Below are 24,481 nucleotides of genomic sequence, written 5' to 3'. Positions count from 1 at the left end.
GGTGTATTTTAGCGTGAAAGTTCTCCCCTGTTCAATTGTGTTTATTTATGGGGCTGTAAATGAGACGAAATAGATCGCTAGCTACTTAAAATTGACTCGGTCAAAGCTCGATAAATACTCAACTCGAATGGACTCGAGCTCGAGCTCTACTCAAGTTCTTAACGAGCCGAAACGAGCTACTTGATACTCGACTCAAAAAGCTCGTGAGCATCTCGAAAATATAATATATTAATATTTTATTTTTAAAAAAAATAAATTATTAATAATATTAACATTTATGTGTTGATTTTTTTTTAAATGTAGTATGAGATTTTCATGTATTTAAAGTTCATGTTCGAGTTTGAGGTTTTAATCGAGTTGAGTTTAAGATTTTTTTTTCTTTTCGAACTTTTACAAGCTTCGGTTCATGATTTCGAGTTCGAATCAAGCTTGAATATTTTAGACTCACGAGTTTTCGAGTTGAGTCGAGCTCCATTTCAGAATTTTCGATTAGATTCGAACTCAGCAAGTTCAGCTCGGCTTGTTTTTAAGTTATTTATTTGGATTGTTTTTAAGTTGTGGGGAGTTTTTCGTATATATTCGCATTGCATAGAATCTTTCAAGGAATGCAATTAATGAGTTATTGACCAAAAGAAAAGACTGTACAATTTGGAAGACAAAGATATTAATGCAGAAACTATACTAATAGAACTTTAGGTTGTTTAGGCATAATTTTTGAATTTTGTACTTTAACGTGTCTTATTTGTAATGTTGTTCTTAATATTTTTTTAATTACACATTTATGGTTTTCATTTGTTTTTTTCCAAATTGATCCATTGGAAAATCTGACGTGGTTGCCTAGCAGTCAACAAAAATTACTGATATGGTAACGACATTTAGGGTAAATTGTTATTTAGTTACTCAATTATTTTAATAGTTTTATTTTGGTCATTCAACTGTTTTTGCAACATTATATTCAAAATTACTTTTTTGGTTCTATTTTGATCACTGTCGTTAAAAAATCAAAATTGCTGACGTGATTTTTTAATTTTTTTCCCAATGATGACATGATATTACCTTATGACACCATAAGGCCACCGATAATTTTTTATCGGTTGGTGACCAAAAAGGAATCAAATATAACTTTAGGTATGATTTTGAAAAAAATAACTGAGTGACCAAAACGAAACCATGAGAATAATTGAGTGACTATACACAGTTTACCCAAAATTTTAATATAATAAAAAGTTTAAAAATCTTAAAATTATGAGAAATATCTAAAATAAAAAAAAAGCAATTATAAAAATATCCAAAAAATAGAATACATGCATGCCATTACAACTTCTAAACAACTTTTACATAGTCTCCTTTCCCGGACCAATCTTGAACCGATTCTTTACCTAAATAAACCAACTCGAAAACCACCAATCCCTCAAATCCCATTTGAATCAATACGCAGTCTCAGAACACATCAAACTCCACTCAAGAAGTCTAAAAAAACACCGGAACATAAATAGTAAAAGAATTGTTATTATTTTTTAAGGTTCTTAATTCAAATATTTTTAACTATTAGGAGAATGAATGTTCAATATCAAATGATTGTGAATTATCTTTAAACAGATATTATTTTGTATTTACACCAATTTGATAGAAAAACTACAATAAACTAAAAACAAGGGCAATATCAAAAGAGAAGAAAGAAACCAACTTAATACAATTTGAGTTTATTTTTTAAGATTTTGGAAGCTCAAGACATTGGACCCCATATCTCAATAATGGGAAGAAGGTTCTTCGAGAGGAGAAGAAAATATCATGATTGCATACGGATCCGATGGTCGGATTGTTCGATCGCAATGGTTTGGTTCGGAACTTTTCTTGAGATTATGCTAGTTTTGGGAGTTTCTCAGAAACTAGGGATGGGCATGGGTCGGGTGGGTCGGGTTTTTGGTCCACCCAACTATAGACCAAGGAGTCCTCCACCCGAGACCCGACCCGACCAAAACAAGTTTTCACCTTGTTCAAACACGACCCGATATATAATTTAAAAACCTGACCCGACCCGAAATATAAAAAATATATTTTATTCAATAAAAACAGTGACTAAATTAAAAAAATAGAGGGTATTATTGTAATTATTCCTAAATATATAAGGTAAAACTATATATTTTTTGGGTCGGATCGGGTATTTTTCACCCTAAACTCGAACCCGACCTGAACCCGAATTTTTAAAAAAAATCCGACCCGATCGGGTCGAGTTCGGATCCCATGCCCATCCCTATTAGAAACTAAATAGGAGGAAGGAAAGAGGGAGAAAGGTTTCATTTTGGTGTAAAAAGGTCGGTAGGCGACGCTTGAAGGTGGAAAGTGGAAACCATGGCTACGTCTGGTTGAGTTTTAAGAGAAAATAAAAGTACTAGGGTTGAGCATTCGATCGAGTCCAGTTGAGTAAAAAAATTCGAGTTGATGAGTCATTTTTTTACAACTCGAACTTAACTTGAAATTTTTTCGAGACGAGTTGAGTTTAAGAAATTCGAGTCGAGCTATTCGTGTTTATATACTAATTTTATTATAACTATTTATAGTATTATAGCAATGATTTTTTCAGTTTTTTTTACTTTATCTAACCATAATATATATATTATTTAATATAACAAATACAATATAAAATTATGAAATATATTAATAATATTATATTTTAAAGAAAATATTTTGAGGGTAAAAGATTGATGAGAGTATAAATGAATCAATGAATTGATGAAAAGAAAGAATTTACAAACAATTGTAGTCAAAAGACCAAATTGAGTAAAATACAAAGTTAAGTTACTAAATAAAAAAAAGAGTACATCTTTAGTATAAAAAAAAATTGAAGTTACATAGGCATTTTATTGTGGTATATGAGCATGTGGTTCAAATTTGGTAAAAAAATAACTTAAAATAAATAACAAATTGAAGGAATAAGAGATTATGAAAAATTGAAGGACTAAATTGAAAAATAAAAAAAATTGTTATCAAAAAGAGGAATTGAAAGTACTCATGTATTCTATTATGGTTTAGGAGCATGTAGCTCAAATTTCATAAAAACAGACTTAAAATACATGATGAACTGAATAAATAAAGAGATTATGAAAAATTGAAGGACTAAATTGAAAAAACAAATTGTTATCAAAATGAGAAATTGAAGGTACACATGTATTCTACTATGGTTTAAAAGTATGTGGTTCAAATTTGGTAAAAAAATGGACTTAAAATGGAGGAGGAAATAAAGAAATAATGAAATCTCAAAATACTTAGTCAAATTTTTTATTTTTCAAGTAACTTGAAAATTCACCGACTCGAACTTGAAAACCAAATTTATAATTCGAGTTGACTCAAATAACTCAAAATTGAAAAAATCGATTTTTCGAGTCGAGTCGAGTCGAGTTTGCTCACTCAAAAAGTAACGTGCTAAAAAAATTAAAGGTAAACAACATATTTACTCACTCAATTATCATCTTGGTTTCGTTTTGGTCATTTAACTATTATTTTTAAAATATATATATACCTAACCTTACGTTTAGATCACTCGTCTTTAAAAAAATAAAGGAAATGTTGATGTGTACCATAAAGTAATCTCACATCATCATTCGACAAGAAAAATAAAAATGTCACATTAATAGTTCTATTTATTTTTCACGGTAAGTGATCAAAATGGAAATCAAACGTAACGTTAGGTATATTTTTAAAAAAATAATTGGGTGACCAAAACGGAAGCAAAATGATAGTTGGATGATTAAATATATAGTTTACCCTAAATTTAACTTTATTTTTTAGAAAAATAAAACATAAATTATGTGACATTTTATAAAAAAAATTTAAATTCAATGGTAAAATTAGCGCAATAATGAATGGCGTTAAAAGTATTTTAAAATATAGTATTGATCTATGACATTTACTACAGTATTTTGGAACTCGTCAAGTGAATTATGAAGAGTTTCAATAAAATTAGCACATTTGAAGATCACCTAAACCTAAGCCAAGGCCATGGCGTGCTAAACTACCGTAAGGAGCACCTCTGAAGATCACCTAAACCACCACTGACAGCATAAGCAGTTGTGGAGAACACCGGTCGAGCAAGCCAAGATCAATGCCGAGTAGCTACATAAGGATATGGGTTGTTTTAGTTAATTCTTGCTTGAACTCTTCTATTTTATATATTTTTACTATTAAGTGTTTGTATTTATTGTTTGATGGAAGTTAACTTTGAATACTCTTCAACAACAACAACAACAAAACCCAATTCCCATATGTATGGGGTAAGAGGGAGGTAGGGTAGTAGGCTACCCCCAACGCCAGGTTGAGAGTAGCTTCCGTGGAAGACCTCCGGCAGTCAGAAAATTAAAAAATTTAGAAAAAATGCAATGCATGTATAAATAAATACATAAATACATAGCTAAACAGTATTCATATGCAGTCATTAAAATCATATGTGCGTCTGTAACGGGAATTAATCCCTGCATAATAATCCCTGCGAAAGAATCTCTGCATATAGACAGAAACAAGATCCGGCTAATTTAAAAGAGGAAACATGAAGAGAATGATACACAGCAGTCAACGTTAGCAACCCAGTTCTAATCCTTCATAAATACCAATAACAGAAACGTATAAAAAGTCATGGAAATACTACAAAGACATTAAAAGAAGACAGAGATGATACACCCTATAGATGTGACCCACACTACTCGACTACCCTAGTCTTTAGCCTCCATATTTTCCTATCAGAGGTCATGTCTTCGGTAAGGGCTAAATCCCTCAAATCAGATCTCAAGCAGTCTTCCCACTTTCGCTTTGGTCGTCCTTTCCTTCTGGCACCGTCGACTGTAATCGACTCTACCCTCCTTACCGCATCCGACGGTAGTCGCCTAAGGACATGCCCAAACCACCTTAGTCTTCCCTCCCTCAATTTTTCGGAAACAGACACCACCCCCAAGGACATCCTAATAGCAGAGTTTGTCGTCATATCCCTCAGAGTCCTACCACATGTCCATCGAAGCATTCTCATTTCTGCGGCCTCAATCCTCCTTACGTGATCCTTCTTGGTGCCCCATTCTGATCCATACAACAGCGCTGGTCTTATTGCCATTCTATAAAATTTTCCTTAAGTTTTAGAGGGACCTTCTTGTCACAGAACTCCAGTAGCGGCCCTCCACTTTAGCCATCCCGCCTTTATACGGTGTGTAACGTCATCATCTACACCCCCATCTTTGTATCATAGACCCTAGGTACTTGAAACAATCCTTTGAGGGGAGAACGTGTCCTTCTATGCATACTTCTATATCTTCATCGTTTTGGTTCCCATTGAAGTTTGAACATAAATACTCTGTCTTTTCAATATTGATCCTTAAACCTTTTTCTTCCAAAGCAGTCTTCCAGGTAGCCAGTCTACTATTCAACTCAGATTTTGTTTCAGCAACTAAGACAATGTCGTCAGCGAAAAGCATACACCATGGTACACCGTCTGGTGTCGCACAATAGATGTCGTCCATAATCAAGGCGAAGATGTAAGGGCTAAGAGCCGACCCCTGGTGGAGTCCGTTTTCCACCGGGAATGCCTCGGTGTCGCCAACTGTAGTCCTGACGTAAGTACTAGATCTACAGTACATATCACGAATCGCCCGGATATAAGCAGTTGGGATCCGTCTCGTTTCCAAAGTCTTCCGGATCGTATCGCGGGGAACACTATCATAAGCCTTCTCAAGGTCAATGAACGCCATGTGAAGATCTCTAGACTTTTCCCTATATTTCTCCATAAGCCGTCGAAGTAGATGAATCGCCTCCGTGGTAGACCTGCCTGGCATAAAGCCAAATTGGTTTTCCGAAACCCTAGTAACTTGTCTCAACCTAGCCTCTATCACCCTTTCCCATAGCTTCATGGTATGGCTGAGGAGTTTAATACCTCTGTAGTTACCACAACGTTGGGGATCTCCTTTATTTTTATAGATTGGTATCACCGTAGACTCTCTCCACTCCTCTGGCATCTTGGCAGTCTCTAAAATAATATTAAAGATGTTGGTCAACCACTTAACTCCCTCTTCTCCTAGGGCCAACCACACAGTGATAGGAATTTGATCAGGACCGACAGCTTTGTCCCTTCCCATCTTTCTAAGAGCCATTTTGACTTCCTCAAACCTAATCCTACTTGTAGGGCAGTCATTGGCCGTAGTATGATAGTTGGCTAACCCATCAACGATACTATCTCTACATGGAGAGGCACCGTCATTAAATAAGCCAAAGAAGTAACTACCCCAAACTCTCTTAATATCGTGATCTTTCGCTAAAAGAACACCATTGTTGTCCTTAATAAACCTAATGTTCCTAGATCTTTTTCCTAATCTCCCTAGATTTTGCAAGTCTGAAGATGCCATTTTGTCCTTCCTTGGTGTCTAATCTCTTGTACATTTCCTCGTATGCCTTATCCTTTGCTTTAGCTACCGTTTTCTTGGCTTCCCGCTTTGCCTCCTGGTATCTTTGTTTAGCTCTCGACCTTTCTTCGTCGTCATTGCATTGTAGAAACTCCTTGAAGCAAGTTTGTTTTGTCTTCACCTTAGTTTTGGACTTCGTCGTTCCACCACCACGATTCTTTATGTTCCTTGGCCTTCCCCGTCGACAACCCAAGGGTATTTTTTGCCAACATCTCTGATGGAATTTGCCATATTTTTCCATAACATATCTGCATTTTTTGAGTTTGTAGTTTCAAAACTTGTATTAGACAAAACCTTACTCCTAAAGTCATCAGTTGTCGCTCCATGTAAGTTCTTCCAGAGGATCCTAGGTTTACCAAGTTTAGCCCTCCTATGAGTGCTCCGCCCGTGGGGAACGCGGTACACCAAAACCAACAATTTGTGTTGTGAATACTCTTGTTTTTGCGATATATATTAAGTCTTCTAGTATTTGTTTATATCTATTGATTTTGAGGGCGTGATGACTGCGGAAGTAGCGTTACTCCGACCTAAATCGCATCCGTGTTGGCAGAAGTCACTGTTGTTGTGCAACGGAAGTTGGGTAAGATGTGGGCACTTTAGTTGTAGTATAAAGCCCGGAAGGGAATGATGCTTGGGTAGTGAGCTTCGATAGATGTGAATATTTGTTATGCTTGGTATATAAATTATGCTTCATTAATTGTTTAATTTTTTCTATTCTCTTTGTTTGTTCTCTCACAGTGACAATTGTTGCAATCATAGTGCATGACCAGGAGTAATCTTTCAACCAACAAAGACAAGCGCAAGCTTGAGCTCGTCGAGAGATGGCGCAGCGACTGATTTGCAATTTTGTTCTCCCTGTTCTTGATGATTTGCAAGCTGAGGTCGTGCGACCCAGGGCCGGCCCTGGGCAGGCCAGGGGGCGACCGCCTAGGGCTCAAGCTTGGAGGGGACCTATTTTTAAAATATTTTTTAAATTTAATAATTAAAAATATTTTTAAACATATTTTTTTATTTTAAATACTTAAAAATATGGTAATTTAGTGGGTTCTAATAATTAAAAAATATTTTAAACATTATTTTTTATTTAAAAAACTCGAAAATATAATAATTTAGTGGGGGCACATTTTAATGATGAAGAAATCTAGGTATGGTCCCCACTTGTCTTCTTGTCATCACCTTCTGGCCTAAGACCCTTAAAATGTCATGACCGGGCCTGGTGCGACGGGCCACCCAAGCAAACAAATTTGAATTAAAATCGGACATGTTTCAGATGCTAAACTCAAATGGACAATATGTTAGTCAACTACATGAGGATGTTAGAGAGCACATTAAATCTTTTCTTGTTATTAGTGTTTCATTCTCACAAGGGGTTCCGGATGATGCCATAAAGATGCAATTATTTCTATGTTATTTGCATGGTAGAGCGAGAACATGGTTCTTAGGCCTACCTACTGGATCCATCACGTCATGGAATAAGCTGATGACACAGTTTGTGCTCAGGTTCAACCTATCCATAATGAATGCGAAGTTACGAAATGATATGACTTCTTTCTAGCAGGCTGATGATGTGAACTTCCATACTACATGAGAGCGTTTTAAAGATTAACTACGTAGATGTCCTACACATGGTCTTCAGCCAGAAACTCATACTGAAATTTTCTACAATGGGTTGAATGCACAGACGAGGAACATTATGGATGCCTTTGCCAATGGTCCACTGTTGGATTGTACATATAATGATGTTGTTGATGTTTTGGAGTGTCTGATCCAAAATGATTATCAATACCTTATCTCTAGGACAGCCACAAACAGATGCTCTTCAGGTGTCCTTGAGTTGGACACCATCTCAACTCTTGGTGCTCAGGTCTCTACTCTTATAAATTTCATCAAGAATATACATAGCACTTCTAAGGGAGTACCTATTCAGACAACTAAGTAAATTGAGACTCTAGTTTTCAGTTGCGAGATATGCGACGATAATCAAAGTTATGAGGATTGTCCCTAACATATGGAGAATGTCTGTTTTGTCAACAACCTAAGAGGGAATGCTTCTAACAACAATTATGGGAACAGTGCTTTCAACCGCAACCAATCTACTTGGTGAAATCAAGCTCTTGTGCAACAATCTAATGCCTAACGATTTGAGAGCCAACCTTTGAGTAGCATTGTTCAAAGCCCAAATAGTTATAGTTGGCCACAACAGCAATTCTTACAGTAATACACGCAACAATCTTACAATCAATTACCAACACAGGCACAATCAACCTATCAAAGGTAGTCGTAACAAAGAATGCAACCACATTCCCATCAATTTCAGCACTATGACGTAACCACATCAAGTTAATCTAATCAAATCAAGCTTTGTGCAACAATCTAATGCTAACGATTTGAGAGCCAACCTTTGAGTAGCATTGTTCAAAGCCCAAATAGTTATAGTTGGCCACAACAGCAATTCTTACAGTAATACACGCAACAATCTTACAATCAATTACCAACACAGGCACAATCAACCTATCAAAGGTAGTCGTAACAAAGAATGCAACCACATTCCCATCAATTTCAGCACTATGACGTAACCACATCAAGTTAATCTAATCACTAACAATCCTCTAACTCAAACTCGTTGGCCTCATTAGAAGCTCAAATGAGGGAGCATATCACTCGGACTGAGGCGATCATTCAAGGGAGTTCTTTCTAGTCGTGCCTTGAGAATCAAGTTGGTCAACTTGCTTCCTCTATGAACAACAAACCTCAGGGCAATTTCTCCTTGAATCCATAAAAACATTAACACTAAATATCTAAATTCATCAAAATAAATCTATATGTTTATCATTTGTTTCCGCCATCACATTACTCTCAACTAGGGATGAATTGAGGGGGTGTCAGGGTGTGGTCGCATCCCTAAAAAATTTTAAATTCTTTTATAATTTAAGTTTTTTTAAATTTTTATTGATCATCTAATTTCACTCTCTAAAATTTTAGAATTTTATAGCCCTTAAAAAATTTTAGTATAACTTTTTAAATTCATACGTCTAACATAAATTTATGTAAGTGTCCTTGCTCCCGACGCTTATTCATAACGAAAATAAGGAAACTACTTCCTTAAACTTTTATAGTGAAATATAAACTTAATTAATGATTTCAGAGTCAACGAATCAATATTCATGCTTATTGAAAATTTGAATGCAAACTATTTTCCCGCCGATAACAAGGATGCACGAACAAAATTTGAATGCAAAATATGTTGGGATTTCTTCACGCTTAGAGACAATATTTTTCAATTTAATATTTTACTTCGAGCATAGCTCGAGTGCTTAATGGTTCACCCAGAGGGTGTTAGTTTCATACAAACCTCGGTGTTACCTTGTGCGCCTCGCTAAAATCACGACTAAAAGGAAAAAAAATAAGGTGAAGTACACAAATGTTTTTCGATTATACGCATGGTTTTGAGAACCGGATCGGTTAGCGAACCGGACATGTTACCGGTTCATTGGTTTAACCGGTCGAACCGGTCCGACCGGTCGGAAGAACTAGACGACGTCATAATTATTTAAAAAATTAAATAAAAATACCAAAAATATTAATAAAAAATAATTTTTTATATCACATATTCAAAGTAGTTATAACATATAAATTAAAAATCATAAATCAAGTGAAACAAAATGATTCAAATTAACTACAACATAATATTTAAGGTAAAACATATTAAATAATAAATAATTATAACTATAATTAAAAAATAAATTTGGGGCTAAAAAAATCATAACAAAATAATATTGTTTGGTTTAATTTTTTTTAAAAAAAATAATCCCACATGACTAAGAAACATAGAAGAGCATCCCAAAAGTCTAAAGAGTAAAAATATGAGAACAAAACAATCCCACATTGCTAAGAAACATAGAAGAGCATCACAACTAACTTTTATAAATAATAGAAGTAATTTGACATTCAAAATCATGGAGTCTTTTGGTGAGCATTGAGTGAATTATTCTTTCACTTCAATCAAACTCGAATTTTAGGCTTCAATTGAGCTTCTAAATTTTTTTTTAGTTCAAGCCTTTTTGAGTTCAAGTTTCAATATTCTATTTTGAGTTTAAGTTAAACTTGATAATTTTTAAGTTGTGAGTTTGAGTGGAGTTGAGCTTACTTTTAAAGTTTTCAAGTTCGAGTCGAGCTCAGCAATACTCGAGTTCGACTTGGCTCGTTTAACAAACGACGTTTGGTTTAATTTTTTTTAAAAAAACAAAATTTCGGTTTTTCAGCTGGTCCGGTTTGAACGGTTCAGTGGTTTTGGCCGGTTCACTAGTAGCGGTTCAACCGGTTTAGATTGAACCGGACTAGGCAACGGTTCCCGGTTGAACCGGCCGGTCCGGTCTGGTTTTCAAAACAATGATTATACGGTATTCTTTTGTTTGTGTACATCAACTATTGAAAGTTATAAAATGATCTCTTATTAGAGAATGTTATCTTTGTTGAGTCCTTTAATTATGAAAAATTATAAAATGATCACAAAACTATTAATATGTTTTAAACTCGTTATTTTTTTTTGTTAAAATTGAAGGTTATTTAATATGGATGTTGACATGTTGATTTAGATATAATAAAATCTAATCTCATAGTTATTTAAGCTACATTTTGTAAATCGGCTCTCCGTTTACATTATATCGACGAGCTAGAATTTAAAACATTATATCGTTGAGTTAATGTTTGAAAACAACGACACTGTCAATTGATATCATTAAAATATATTTTATTATATCTAAATCAATTGATTAACGTCCAACAACAATCATCATTTTTTAATAAAAATAATAAATTTAAAATATATAAATAATCAAATAATTATTTTATAATTTTTAATAATCGATAATTTAATAAAATAATACAAATAAATATTGTATAAGCAAACAATAATTTAATAACTTTAATAATAGATAAACTCAAACAAAACACTATCTTCACCCAAGAAAAAAAAATTATAACTTGTAAGAAAAGGACGAGGAAACAGAATCCTTAAATCCTTATCTTCACAACGACCACTCCCTCGCTTCCTTGCTCTGGTCCGTCCACGTGACACCCGAAACTTCCATTTCCAGCAGATAGACCCTCCCTCCACCAATCACTCACTGGCTACTGTCCTCCTCAAACAATCTTTATCCACTCTGCACCTCGAATAAAGCGACCACAACCTCTCCTTGATTTCTTAAACATATTAATAAAACAATATAAATCATTTTTCTTTGTTGCTGCTGCTTTACTGGGTCACTTTATTCTTTTTCAAGCTCTTGCATTTGTTTTTGTTTTGGGTGGAGAAGAAAGATGGACCATGCAGCAGATGCTCACAGGACAGATTTGATGACCATAACACGTTACGTGTTGAACGAACAATCCAAGTATCCCGAGTCTCGTGGGGATTTCACCATCTTGCTTAGCCACATCGTTCTTGGTTGCAAGTTTGTCTGCACTGCTGTTAACAAGGTCTTTCTTCTTTTAATTCTTTTCCCTCAAACAAGTTGTAATCTGTTGTATTCTGTTTTACGTTTACTGGTGCAGGCTGGCCTTGCCAAACTCATTGGACTCGCCGGGGAGACGAATGTTCAGGCAAGTAGTCATGGAATATTTCCAAGTGAACAATTTCTATATATATTTCATACTGAGTAACTCAATCTATTTTGACTAAAGGGTGAAGAGCAAAAGAAACTGGATGTGCTTTCAAATGAAGTTTTTGTCAAGGCTTTAGTAAGCAGTGGCAAAACGGTGAGTAGTTTTGATATCCCTTTTAGTAAACATTAGGGATGTTTATATTTCTCAGATTTCTCTCTCAAACATATTATCATGTTATTACCAGTGCATCCTTGTATCCGAAGAAGATGAAGAGGCAACTTTTGTGGAGCCCTCAAAGCGTGGGAGGTGTTTTAATTGTCTTTCATAATGTTGCTCATGTTATATTTTCGATTAAGTCGAGTTTAGAAATTTTGACGTTATATTATATAACTTGACTCAAATTTAAAAAAAAAAATTAAGTAGAATTTATAAAATTCAAGCCGAGCGAAGTTATTTGAATTTTTATTTAAATTTAATTATAAATATGTATAATATTGTGATATTATTTGACTCTAATTTAAACGGTTTTTTATAACAGTATATAATATTGTATATATATTTTTTCATATTTTTATTATATACATATATCATACATAGTTGATCGATTTGAGTCAAACTTGAAAATCAATTCACTAATTATCAAAAAATTTGAGTTATTCAAGTTATATTTTATAACTCGACTAGAATTTGAGATTTTTTGAGTCGAGTCGAATTAATAAAATTATAACTCAAGATTATCCGAGTTGAGTTAAGTTTAAAAAAATCATTTTTTCGAGCCGAGTAGATTTTTACTCACCCCAAACTAACTAAATGTGTGCATATAAGATTTTTCCTCATGCAAAATTGATATTAATTTATCTCCAATAATTCAGGTACTGTGTTGTTTTCGATCCACTGGATGGCTCCTCTAACATTGACTGTGGAGTATCAATTGGAACAGTATGGGTCCCCATCCCAAAATGCATCTTCATATTTTGTTCTTAGGGGGTAATCTGTTGTTCTAAGATAACTTGATATTGCAGTGATCAACTGAATGTGTTCTGTTTGATTTAGATTTTTGGGATTTACATGATGAAAGATAGCCATGAACCAACTCTGGATGATGTACTGCAACCGGGGAAACAAATGCTGGCAGCTGGCTATTGCATGTATGGAAGCTCTTGCACGGTATTATGCTTACTTGTTTACATATTCCTTTGCTTTTGCTACCATCATTTCTATCCTTTGAGATACTTAACACTTGAATGTGTTGGTATTGCAGCTTGTTTTGAGCACCGGCGAAGGAGTTAATGGTTTCACCCTTGATCCATCTCTTGGAGAGTTCATACTTACTCACCCTGATATCAAGGTATTTTGGAAAAGGTATAATGACAAAATTACTTCAGCGTTTGCAAAAATGATTACTTTGTTTCCTATTTTTTTTAGTATTTTAGTCCGTTACATTTTAGTTTTTTGTCAAAACAGACTTTTGATGGAAATTATTAGTTAACTAACAGTAAACTCATGTTGTTAACATGACATTTTCATGTGTGTAATTGCTTATGCAGCATGTGCCACATCACCCAAAGTGATGACGTGACATGTACCACATCACCCAAAGTGAATGTAGCATGTGTCACGTTAGCAATTAAACACATGTAAAAATATCACATTAACATATGTTAACCATTAGTCAACTAACAATTTCAACCCAACAGAGTTTGCTTTGACAAAAAATAAAAACGTTGACGTTTAAAATGTTAAAAAAATAAAGGACAAAGTCATCATTTGAACAAACGTTGGAGAAGTAATTTTATCATTATGACCTCGGAAAATTGGTGTCGTTAGCTATTTACTCTATTTGCTTTCTTTGATATGCCTTGCACATGATACTAACTCTTGCTTGTTCTACGAAATTTGAATTACAACAAATTCTGTAGGCCTTTAAACCATTCTTGATCATCACAGCAAACATGATCAAATGGCTCTCTATGTCCAATTTCTAGTTGTTTTACATCATAGGATCCACATTTTGATTCTGTATAATAATTTACAAGCATTGGTTTTATCATATTTATTTGTCGAAGATTCCAAAGAAGGGGAAGATCTATTCAGTCAATGAAGGAAATGCTAAGTACTGGGATGGTCCAACGGCCAAGTATGTGGAAAAATGCAAATTCCCAAAGGACGGGTCCCCTTCCAAGTCTCTGAGATACATTGGAAGGTATCATAGATTAATCTGTCATTACTGCAATTATCTTAAAATTCTATCATTCATCATTGAACAGTTTGAAGTTTGAACAATTCCGAGCTTATGAATGAACAGCATGGTAGCTGATGTCCATCGTACATTACTGTATGGAGGCATCTTTTTGTACCCTGCAGATAAGAAGAGCCCCAATGGAAAATTACGGTACGTTAAATACGATTATGGATATAGCCAATAGAGGTGGAATAGGCCAAGCTGGCCTACAAGGGCCTACAACCTGACTTATAAATCTGGCCTAACCTATTTGTTAAAAAAGTCAAGCTTGATTTTTTTTAAAATCCTATTAACTTAAATAGACCAAGTTTAGACTTATTATAAAACCTTATAAGTCTGATAGACGGCCTATATAAATATGTATATACACTGTACGATAATTTTTTACCCAAAAAATATATTACATAAATTATTTTAAAATGCCAAACGGCCATACCCTACTGCCCAAGCACCACCCACGAGCAAAGGTTTAACTCCCCATACAGCCACCCATGCTCCCACGTGAAGAACACCAACATTGGTCTTGCCAATTCAATTCCCACATAGTTATAAGGCTGTAATATATTATAAGCCTAGAAAGCTAGTATATACAACAACTAATATATATATTATAAGCCACCCATGCCCCACCCCAGTAGCTAATATATACTCTACGCAATTTTTTTGGGAACAACAAAAGTGGAGCATTTGATGGTGTGCCACGCCTGCGGTGATTATCGATTGCATAACACCACTTATCCTTCAAAGTCAAAATTTATTAAATGTTTCCCGATGAGTTCTACTCTCGGAGAAGTGCAAGTTTTATTAAATGTTTGTTTAACCTGTGTTATTTTTTTTTGTAAAAATAAATATTAAATATTTATTGTGAGACTTTAAATAAGTTTTTAATCAGTCAGACTTTTAATCAAATTAACTTTTAAAAATGTTAGACCGAGCCGAAAAAAAAACATTTGACTACAAGCCAGACTCAAGCCTACAAAATTCTTTGTAGGCCAGGCTCAGACCTATTAAAAGCCTACATGACCTATTCCCACCCCTAATAGCCAGGGATAGATCAAGGGGAGGCACAGTAGGCTTGAAAAATTAAAATTTTTATATAATTTAAATATTTCTTTGTATTTTTTATTAATAATATGTTTTTTTTAACATAAAATCATGTGTCCGTCCCTATATAACATTCTTTTATTATACTACTTACGGACTCTTTGGACAAATTGTGTGAACCAGTGTTCTCTATGAGGTGTTTCCGATGTCGTTCTTGATGGAGCAAGCTGGAGGTCAGGCGTTCACTGGAAAACTAAGGGTATTTAAACTAGAATCTTTCAAGCCCTTAAAAATTTTAAATTCTTATATATTTTAGATTTTTTTTCTTTTTATTGAAAATTTATTTTTATCTCCTAAAATCTTACAAGTGAACCTTTTTTTAAATTTTATAAGTTTGTTTTCCTTGTATAAAATCATGTATATCCCAATTCGTAGTTATCTGACACGTATTTTTTGCAGGCACTTGACTTGGTGCCAACAAAGATACATGAGAGGTCTCCTATATTTCTTGGCAGCTTTGATGATGTTGAAGAAATCAAAGCTCTCTATGCTGCTGAAGGGAAAGAGGAATGAATAAATGTACAAATTCTCATCTAACACAGTCCACTTACGTTATATATACCTTTATTTGGCTTAAGTTTCTCAATTATCTTTTCCTAAGATATATTCCTTTTGCAATGAGATTACTACTGTTTATCCATTAATATAGTTTTAAACTTGTTTGCCTTCTTCACTAATTCTGATTTATTAGTTTTCATTAAAATAAAAAAAATTAGCAAATGCTTTCTTTTCAATGATGTATGGTTTCGGTGGTTAAAACGAATATTGTTTTTGAGATCTTTAGTTCAAGTAGTTATGTATGTATGTGCGTTGTTAATAATTAAAAAATATTATAAATAAATATTATCTTATAATTATTTTAAATTATTAAAAAATATTTTATTATAATAATTTTTTTATAGAGTAATTAATTCTAGCAACTTGCATTTTCTATGGATTGGATACGTTAGGACTTGGGAAATTTTCTCTAATATCTTATATTTAGTTGATGTGAAATCAAGTAATCCTTCAAGTTTCAGGACAAATCATGTTAGGTCAGGTTAGATCAGATACATATTATATCAAGTCAATTTAATGGTCTGACTTGGATAAGGTCGAGTCTGGGTCAATTCAGTTTGGATCATTTTCAGATTGATTTGAAATCAGATTCAGTTCGAGTTCGGGTCAGGTTAATTTTAGTTCGATCAATATCATTTCAGGTCAAAACGATTTGAGCTCGAATCAGTTAAATATCAGGTTCGGATGGAATTCAAATTGGATCTCGTTCAAATCACGTTATTGACAGGAAAAATTCAAGTCGGATCTTACCGGGTACAAATAGACTTCAGGTTGGGTCATTTTTGGGTGAATTATTTTCCACCTTTAATAAACATCAAATTGTAATTTGTAATTGTATAGGATTTGGAGTAAACTACAAAAAATAGAAATAATTATAGGTCAATTGTGATAAAAAAATAATTTTTAGGATTAAATTAAGCAAACATGAAATTACAAACTAAAATTTAAATAAATTAAACAACATGCAGGGATCAAATAGAAACAATTGTAAAATATGAAGCTAAAATTAATATAAAAACAGACTAAATTGCATCCATTTAAAAAGTTGGTAAACAAAAGTTTATAGAATTTAGAGATTATGATATAATTTATAGGGTTTGAAATAAAGTTTATGATGTAATTTATAGGCTTGGAGTAAATAACAACATAGAAATAATTATGGGCTAATTTCAATGAAAATATAATTTTAAGGACTAAATTGAACGAAAGTGCAATTAAAAACTGAAATTTAAATAAATTAAACAACACGCAAAGATCAAATCGAAACAATTGTAAATTGTGAAGCTAAAATTAATATTAAAATGGACTAAATTGCATCCATTTAAAAAGTCAACAAACTAAAGTTTACAGGTTCGGAGATTATAATATAATTTATTAGATTTGAAATGAAATTTATGATGTGATTTATAAAGTTTGGAGTAAATTAAAAATATAAATAATTATGTGGCTTGATATGGTGTAACTCAATTGTATATCGTAAGAGGTTTAATATTTATTTTTAATATTTTAAAAAATGAGACTTGAGTTTATTTTTGATAAATTATTTGACAAATGTTTTTAAGACAATTTATTAAATAAATTTCGTTCGTAAACCTATATAATCAACAAGATTACTCTCATTCAATTATAACTCTTAGGTCGGGTTTAAAAATTTACAAAAAGAATTATATTTAGATCAAAATAGAATAAATTAAATAATATTTTTTCCTAACATAAACAAAGTAAGCAATTTGATCATGTGGTTAGAGTACTTAATCAGTATCTCGTTTCTTATGTGTTGATCGGATTAGGACGTTTTTTAATTTTTTTAATTTTTTTTGGTATTATGCCAACAGAAAATGATGTAATGTTTTGCTAGTCTTTTGACTCGTGCGAGTTGCGACTCGTTATAGGAAAAAAAAACTCTCGACGAAAATAAACAAAAGAAGTATAGAGCCGAGCTAGGGTTTCCTCAATTTTGAACCAAGGTCAATTCCTTCTCTGTCTATTGAATACCTTTTCCTTTTTCGTTATTTGTTTTCTCAATCGGGAAAATATTGTATATCAAATACATATCGTTGTTTTGGCAGGGGAGATTGAAACAGTAGCTAATGTCGGATAATTACTGGAATCGGCAGCAGCCAACTCCTCCGATGCTGTCATCAGGTGGCATGCTTAAACGACCTCGTACTGACTACGGTACGCTTCGATCCTTTTCCGTTTTAAAATCACTCTCTTTCCCTTTCCCTTTCCCTTTCCCTTTCCCTTTGCCTTTGCCTATGTTTTACAATTTCTTGTTCAATTGCGTTTTAGTTGCTTCTGAACATTCTTAAAATTTTCGATTAGATTGGTGGAATTTCCTTCAAACTTGACGTCGGACGAAAGGTTATTTTGTTCAGTTAGATAAATTTATGTATAAGCACGCTTGGAATTTCAAACTGTTTTGAACAATGGAAATGAATGCTTTATGTTAGAAAACTGATATTCCTCGAGAAAACAGAAAGAGAGATAGAGATACAACATAAGGAGTGAACAAAAATACAGCTTAAAAATCATCTTCCTCCTTGATTTATCACCAAAGAATCTGGTCTGATCAATACAATTAAGAGACTATTTATAGTATGCAAGCAAAATAATTTAAGTTGTATGCAATGCGCATACTGCTAGCGGCGGATCCAGAAATATTTTTCAAGGTGTGCATATATGTATTAATAACATAATTTTTTCATATGAGACAGACACAAATAAAATTTCAGGATGGGCATCATCAGTAAAATTGACAACTAACATAAAAAATTCGGATTTCAAGGTGGACACTGCCCACCCTGGAGAACACATACATCCGCCAGTGTATACTGCATAGTGCTTGGTGGCAGCAAGTTTTCCTTTTCTTATCTTAGTTAGCTGCCGATTTTGTTCGGCATTGCAAAGTCATTTACCTTGTGGTTTATCTTTCCAGTGTGTTTGGAATGAGTCTAAGCAATATGCTTCTTTGACTTAGCATAATTGTTGAAAGATATTATTTTTTATTGAGAAAAGTTGACATAAATGTTCTATTTTCAACTTTAACAGATCCCCTACCTCCTGGTTTGCATCCAGCTCATGAGATGCATAATAATCTGGTAAGAGATGATGATCAAAGTGGACTTCTGTCTGTGAAGGATACGGAAACAATCGGATCGGCATATGATCGTTATCTCCAGAGTGCGGTACCATCGAACCTTTAACTCATGCATATTTATCCCCCATAGTGCATGTCCACTTTTGTTTTCTAAAGCATTCATTAACTGCTTTTGAAGCAACTTTCTTCTTTTACTTCTGGAGAAGCTAGAGCACATGGTGGGCTGGGAAGGGCGGCTGCCGGTGCAATGCCTGCTCATCCAATGGCTGATCCTCCTGTGATGGGTCATCCTGGATCTGCTGCTCCAGATCTGGCACTAAATGGTCGAAATGTTGGTTTTGGCGGTCAATTTCCCATCGACCCCATGTCAAGGCTTGGTCGGGATACCGTACCTCTACCTCCAGATGCTTCCAATACTCTATTTGTTGAGGGACTTCCTCCTGACAGCACAAGGAGGGAAGTAGCTCGTATCCTATTTAATGCTGCGATGCTTAGTAAAATCTATTTTAACTTGATTACCTTGCTTCCGAAATGTCAATTCACATTCCTTAATCAAGGCTTTAGATATCTTTCGTCCTTTTGTGGGATATAAAGAAGTACGACTAGTAAGCAAAGAATACAAACATGTAAGTGAACTAGATATTGGCAAATACTCGTTTGTCTTTCTTATAGTGGCTTATTCTGTTTTCTTAAGTGCTGGGAAATTCTCATTAGCATTTGTTGAATGCTTAAACCTCATGCATTGGTAATGCAGCGTGGTGGAGATCCTATTATCCTTTGTTTTGTTGATTTTTCAAGTCCTGCCTGTGCAGCAACTGCAATGAGTGCCTTGCAAGGTGATCTTTTCTTCCATTGATTTTGATTTTCATAGAAGTAGTTTCTCACTGGAAATGTACATGTTTTCTTTTTTCTCATAAAAAATTATAAGAAATATAATGAATGCTTTAGAGTGACATTGGTTCACTCCAACATTTTGCTAAAGAATATAGATAATATGCTGAAATTTTTCTTTGCTCAAAGAGAAGTCTGAAACCGGGTTTTTTTTCTTTGGCAAAAGGGAATGCTATCAGTTGAGACATTCAATTGAAATATAGACACTATGCCGAAATTTTTTGATTCGTCTCGATCGAATGTTCACCCTTACCTAATACTTATCCTAGACTATTAAAAAAATTGATGAGCGTTTGCATTTGATGCTTCTGTTGAGATTCTAAGTTTATGGTTGGATTGTGCAGGTTATAAAATTGACGAACATGATCCCGATTCTAACTACTTGAGGTTGCAGTTTTCCCGGAATCCAGGTCCACGTTCAGGCTTTGGAGTTCGCGGAAGGAGGTAAATGCCAGTTGAAACAATATGGTATTATATGTTGAGCCATTTTAAGGCATTTTTTCTCATTTAAATTGCTAAATCCCGCTAACTATTGGTGCTAGAGATTCACCCAAAAAAAAAAGTTTAGGAGTGAGGATCAAGCAATTCTTGAATTTCTTACACGTTTCTCGAACCTTTGTTGTACAATAACTTTTAGATAAAATAGCTGTGTTTTTTTGGGGTTTTAGAAATGATTGCAGGCGCAACATACGAAAATATCCAATCTTCAGTTGCAACATACGAAAATATGTATTAAAAAAAGATCATTTTATATTTGTTTTTGTTTTATAATGGATGAACTATCATCCAACTATTGGTATACTTTAGATCATCCTATTATGAAAATAACAAATCCAGTATCAATGTATAAACACTCTTTTCGTTTGTTCATGATTTTAAAAATGTTTTAATCTAATGTTTATATATTGTATCAATCTGATATTACTTCTAAAAATTTAGCATTCAGTTTGGTTGTGGAAAATTGTAGTTATACTCTTAAGGGTAAAGTAAATAAATCATCATTCAAGTTTCTTATATTTTTATTTTGGTCAGTTAAGTTTAATTTTTTAATTTAATAACTAAATTTTAAATATTAACTTTTTCTGTCTCACCGTCGTTAACTTTGTAACGAAATTATGACAGTCTAATAAATATTTTTTATTATCAACATTGGCTTCTTTTAATAGAGTGCAGTAATGTATTTAATAAAAAAATAACAAAAGGGCAAAATATTAAAGGTGAGGCAGTTTTTCTTTTTTTTTACCCGTACTTTTCAAAGAAAATAAATGATGACCTCAAATTATGGTAATGACGTCATTGTCATTATAACGGATGATGTGGTGGATGAGGAGGTATTTTGACTAAATTGATTTTTGGGTCTTATTCTAAGACCAAATTATTTTTTTAAAATTTAGAGACTTATTTAATTTTTAAAAATAAAAATTATTTTATGTAAAAATTAAATTATTAAAAAATTAAATATATCTTAAAAAATTAATTTATTCGTTATATTTAAGTATCTAGTAATGCTGTTGATGTGATAAATGTTCAGGTTTTAAAGGAAAAAGGTAGGTGTCGTTGATAATATAATATAATATAATAAATCGATAGAAAAATTAAAGTGAGGATGAATAATTTTGAAGTACGTGGTCGTTCCAAAAGATTACTAGTAGTGACCGCTGTGAAAAGGTTTCCATGGTGCAGCATGTCCACTCAAACAGGCAGTAGGCTAAAACCCTTAATCCTCTACCATCTAGCTTATTCGTCGCAATGTAGAACAGAGGAAAGAAATGTAAATGCTGAAATTCATATATTGGACCTATTAAATGCTACCTTTTAAACTATGTCACTCAAACTCAAGTATCATGCTAATGCAAGTCTTCGTTCGACATGTATAACATCAAATTATTCCAAGTTTTTCAACAGATTTGGAGGTTGCACATGGTACGTAAAGAATTGGAGCAACCTAGCTTTCAAATGTAAATGGATTCACCTAAACTTCGATTTCATGCTTTACCAGGATATATGAGACCATATCAATGTTATTTAATTCGTGTTTCGATTTAGTTCGTGAAAAGAATATAGGATCACAATTTCTTAATTTTTATCACTTGTTGTTCGATGGGGTAATCTTATTTGGAACGGATTTCATGATCATGATTAGTGATAATATTTTTTAATAATTTATTTATATATTAAACAGTGAAAGTATGATATTTTTTAATAAATTTTAGTCATTATAAAATTGAAAGACTGGGTGCGCGACAGCAGGTCTTTGCTCATCGGGGGTTCTTTTGGTTCGACGGTGTCATAATCGTCCTTCGATAGTCTCGGAATCGGGTTTTGACTTGAATCAATGTGATGGAAATATCATCGATCATTTTGAATTAGGTTGATCGGATACCTTAACTTATCGTTTACTTGATCTACGATTTACCATAAATTAATCGGATTCGGGAGTCGATTACAGTCAAGGAAGGATTAACACTCTTGTACTGCCCTTTCAGTACAAATTTGATTTCCCGGTTGTCTTAATTACAAAAAGTAAAAATAAAAATAAAATTTAAAAATTTGATCCAAATTACTTACCTTTGACCGATTTAAAATTGCCAAAAATAAGTGAAATTAATGTTAAACAATTAAAAGATCTAGGAAAAATTACAAATATTAAATAAGATTAAATTGAAAAGAATTAAAGAATTTGGGGGTCAAATTGATGCTAAATGAAAGCTGCAGGGAGAAAATAAAAAGGTCAGGGGCCAATTTGCAAAATATAAGAAATGTAAACAGGGATTAAATTGAATTAATTCAAAATTCAAAGGCAAAATTATAACATGTGACCAAAATGAATTACACATCAAAACTTTAGAGACTGCATAAATAATTTAAGAATTTACTAATTGCACTTCGGTTCTCCTATAAATAACCCAAAAATCACAAAATTCAATTATTTTAACCATTTCTAAAAAATCAACTCCCTATTTCTTTCTAACTCTCACCCAACTCTCCCTCAACTGACCACAAACCGATAGATTTCAGCCCCGCCGCCCGGACCGCCACTCCAGGCATTGCCATCGGTGGTTGGAAAACCTAAACTACCCCCGAATTACTCCTCTCAGCACCATGAACACGAAACCGAGGCCCAATTATCCCAAAAAGTTCCCTCCCGACATAGATCTAAACTCGAAGTTTCGGGTTTACCTTTTTCGACAAGCCTTTACAACTTCTGGTGGCTTTTTCTTTCCCGACAAGGCTTCCATGCTTTCCCGACGTCCTTCGATGAAACAAAGCTTTAAGCTTTGATTTTTGTTTTTGCTTTCGAACGTTTTTGCTTTTTACTTTGGCTTGGGTTTTCGTGTATTTGCTTTATGTTGCTTTGTGTCTTCCCCTTTTCCTTAGCTTCATCGGAGGCCTTTTATAGCCTTAGGAAAGGAAAATTTCCCTTGAATTGGGTTGTTAAAATCCTAATCTGGTTGGATTCACTTGCATGTTTGGTTGTGGTCGATTCTCTCGGCATATTGTTACTGAAAAATAGGGGACGTTTTCCCCTTCGATTTGCTATGCGTTTTTGTTATGATTTCCTCTCCGATTTTACTATTTGGTTTTGATTTGGTGCCGGCACGTGGCCTTCACGCGCCATTTGCTATCTCCCTTGCGGCACCCTTGTTAAGTACAAAACCCTAGCCTTTGCTGGGTCAGACAGACAGGCTTAGGATTACTGGGTTCCCATCGGGCTTGCTTTCTGGTTAGGCTTGCTTCTTGGTTGGGCATCACTCTGGACCCGATTTAGACTTGACTGGACCCGAATTTGGACCTAAAATTAATAAATATAAATTAATTATGAGAATATATGATATAATAATACTATAATATAATAATAATAAATATATACACTATAATATAATATAATATAATATAATATATAATAATATATAATAATATATATGCTATATAATAAACCATATTATATAATATATACTATATTAAATAATATATAATATAGTATAATTATATAAAAAGAAACCCGAACAAAAATGGGTGTCTACAACTGCCCCTTTTTGCCTATTGTCGTGCAACGAGAATAGGACAAAGATAAAAATATACTATTTTCATTTGTCGTGAATGGGTCTTAATTCCAACGCCTTCCATTATGGGATTGACAATACGACTCAATGTTATAGTCGACTCTCTTATCGAATATCCTATATTGTAGAGTTGAAATTTGATTCTATTAGGAGTTTTCCGACATCACCATTGGGCTTCTTGTCCAATATCCTCCATTGAGGAGTTGAAATCGACTTGAAAACTCTAGTTTTGATTGGTTTTTTTGCAATTAATTTGGTTAGAAAATGACCTTATGTTATTGAGCTGAATTACAGATGACTCCTTCATCGTGAAGTTGAGTTGATCTTGGATGGCTTTTAGCATGATATCCTTTGTCATGAAGTTGAATCGTGGTTGACCCCTTTATCGTGAAGTCGAGTTAATCTTGGATGTTTCGGGCATGATATCTTTCGCTGTGAAGTTGAAATCTAGCTCGATGTCTGGGATAGTCGGTAATTCCTT

General features: G+C 33.6%; 2 protein-coding genes and 1 non-coding gene across 4 annotated transcripts; 2 read left to right on the top strand and 1 right to left on the bottom strand.

Annotated features, from left to right (window-relative positions):
- Positions 1-7,962: 7,962 nt before the first annotated feature.
- On the bottom strand, positions 7,963-8,064 carry LOC120210986. The gene has a single exon (XR_005524552.1). It is a non-coding gene; the product is annotated as a small nucleolar RNA R71 (small nucleolar RNA).
- A 3,535-nt stretch (positions 8,065-11,599) lies between these two features.
- Positions 11,600-15,967, top strand: LOC120210981 (fructose-1,6-bisphosphatase, cytosolic). The gene is made up of 11 exons (XM_039209618.1): positions 11,600-11,915; positions 11,991-12,038; positions 12,120-12,194; positions 12,286-12,347; positions 12,914-12,980; positions 13,095-13,208; positions 13,303-13,389; positions 14,108-14,244; positions 14,347-14,433; positions 15,511-15,586; positions 15,787-15,967. The coding sequence occupies exons 1-11, from the start codon at positions 11,757-11,759 to the stop codon at positions 15,898-15,900; spliced, it is 1,026 nt and encodes a 341-aa protein (XP_039065549.1). The 5' UTR covers positions 11,600-11,756; the 3' UTR covers positions 15,901-15,967.
- A 1,814-nt stretch (positions 15,968-17,781) lies between these two features.
- Positions 17,782-20,449, top strand: LOC120210982 (RNA-binding protein 2-like). Of its 2 annotated transcripts, none has more exons than XM_039209620.1 (7): positions 17,782-17,912; positions 18,015-18,123; positions 18,997-19,128; positions 19,252-19,512; positions 19,610-19,671; positions 19,800-19,881; positions 20,281-20,449. In XM_039209620.1, the coding sequence occupies exons 2-7, from the start codon at positions 18,036-18,038 to the stop codon at positions 20,382-20,384; spliced, it is 729 nt and encodes a 242-aa protein (XP_039065551.1). In that variant the 5' UTR covers positions 17,782-17,912; positions 18,015-18,035; the 3' UTR covers positions 20,385-20,449. The 2 variants fall into 2 exon arrangements, with proteins under 2 accessions (XP_039065551.1, XP_039065550.1); XM_039209619.1 differs by having other exon boundaries at positions 18,997-19,133; positions 19,224-19,512; positions 20,281-20,436.
- Positions 20,450-24,481: the final 4,032 nt, after the last annotated feature.

This window comes from Hibiscus syriacus, unplaced genomic scaffold (genome assembly GCF_006381635.1).
Source record: "Hibiscus syriacus cultivar Baekdansim isolate YM2019G1 unplaced genomic scaffold, ASM638163v2 tig00109948_pilon, whole genome shotgun sequence".
NCBI lineage: Eukaryota > Viridiplantae > Streptophyta > Magnoliopsida > Malvales > Malvaceae > Hibiscus > Hibiscus syriacus.
Note: the sequence above shows the minus strand (reverse complement) of the source record. Positions and strands in the feature narration are given on the sequence as shown.

Excerpts from the sequence above, each read along its gene's own strand:
- LOC120210981 (XM_039209618.1), top strand. The coding sequence starts at position 11,757 with ATGGACCATGCAGCAGATGCTCACAGGACAGATTTGATGACCATAACA. Across the intron at positions 13,390-14,107 it reads TTACTCACCCTGATATCAAG|ATTCCAAAGAAGGGGAAGAT; the intron begins GTATTTTGGAAA and ends TATTTGTCGAAG. Across the intron at positions 14,245-14,346 it reads TCTCTGAGATACATTGGAAG|CATGGTAGCTGATGTCCATC; the intron begins GTATCATAGATT and ends ATGAATGAACAG.
- LOC120210982 (XM_039209619.1), top strand. The coding sequence starts at position 18,036 with ATGTCGGATAATTACTGGAATCGGCAGCAGCCAACTCCTCCGATGCTG. Across the intron at positions 19,134-19,223 it reads ATCGTTATCTCCAGAGTGCG|CAACTTTCTTCTTTTACTTC; the intron begins GTACCATCGAAC and ends CTGCTTTTGAAG. Across the intron at positions 19,672-19,799 it reads TAAGCAAAGAATACAAACAT|CGTGGTGGAGATCCTATTAT; the intron begins GTAAGTGAACTA and ends TTGGTAATGCAG.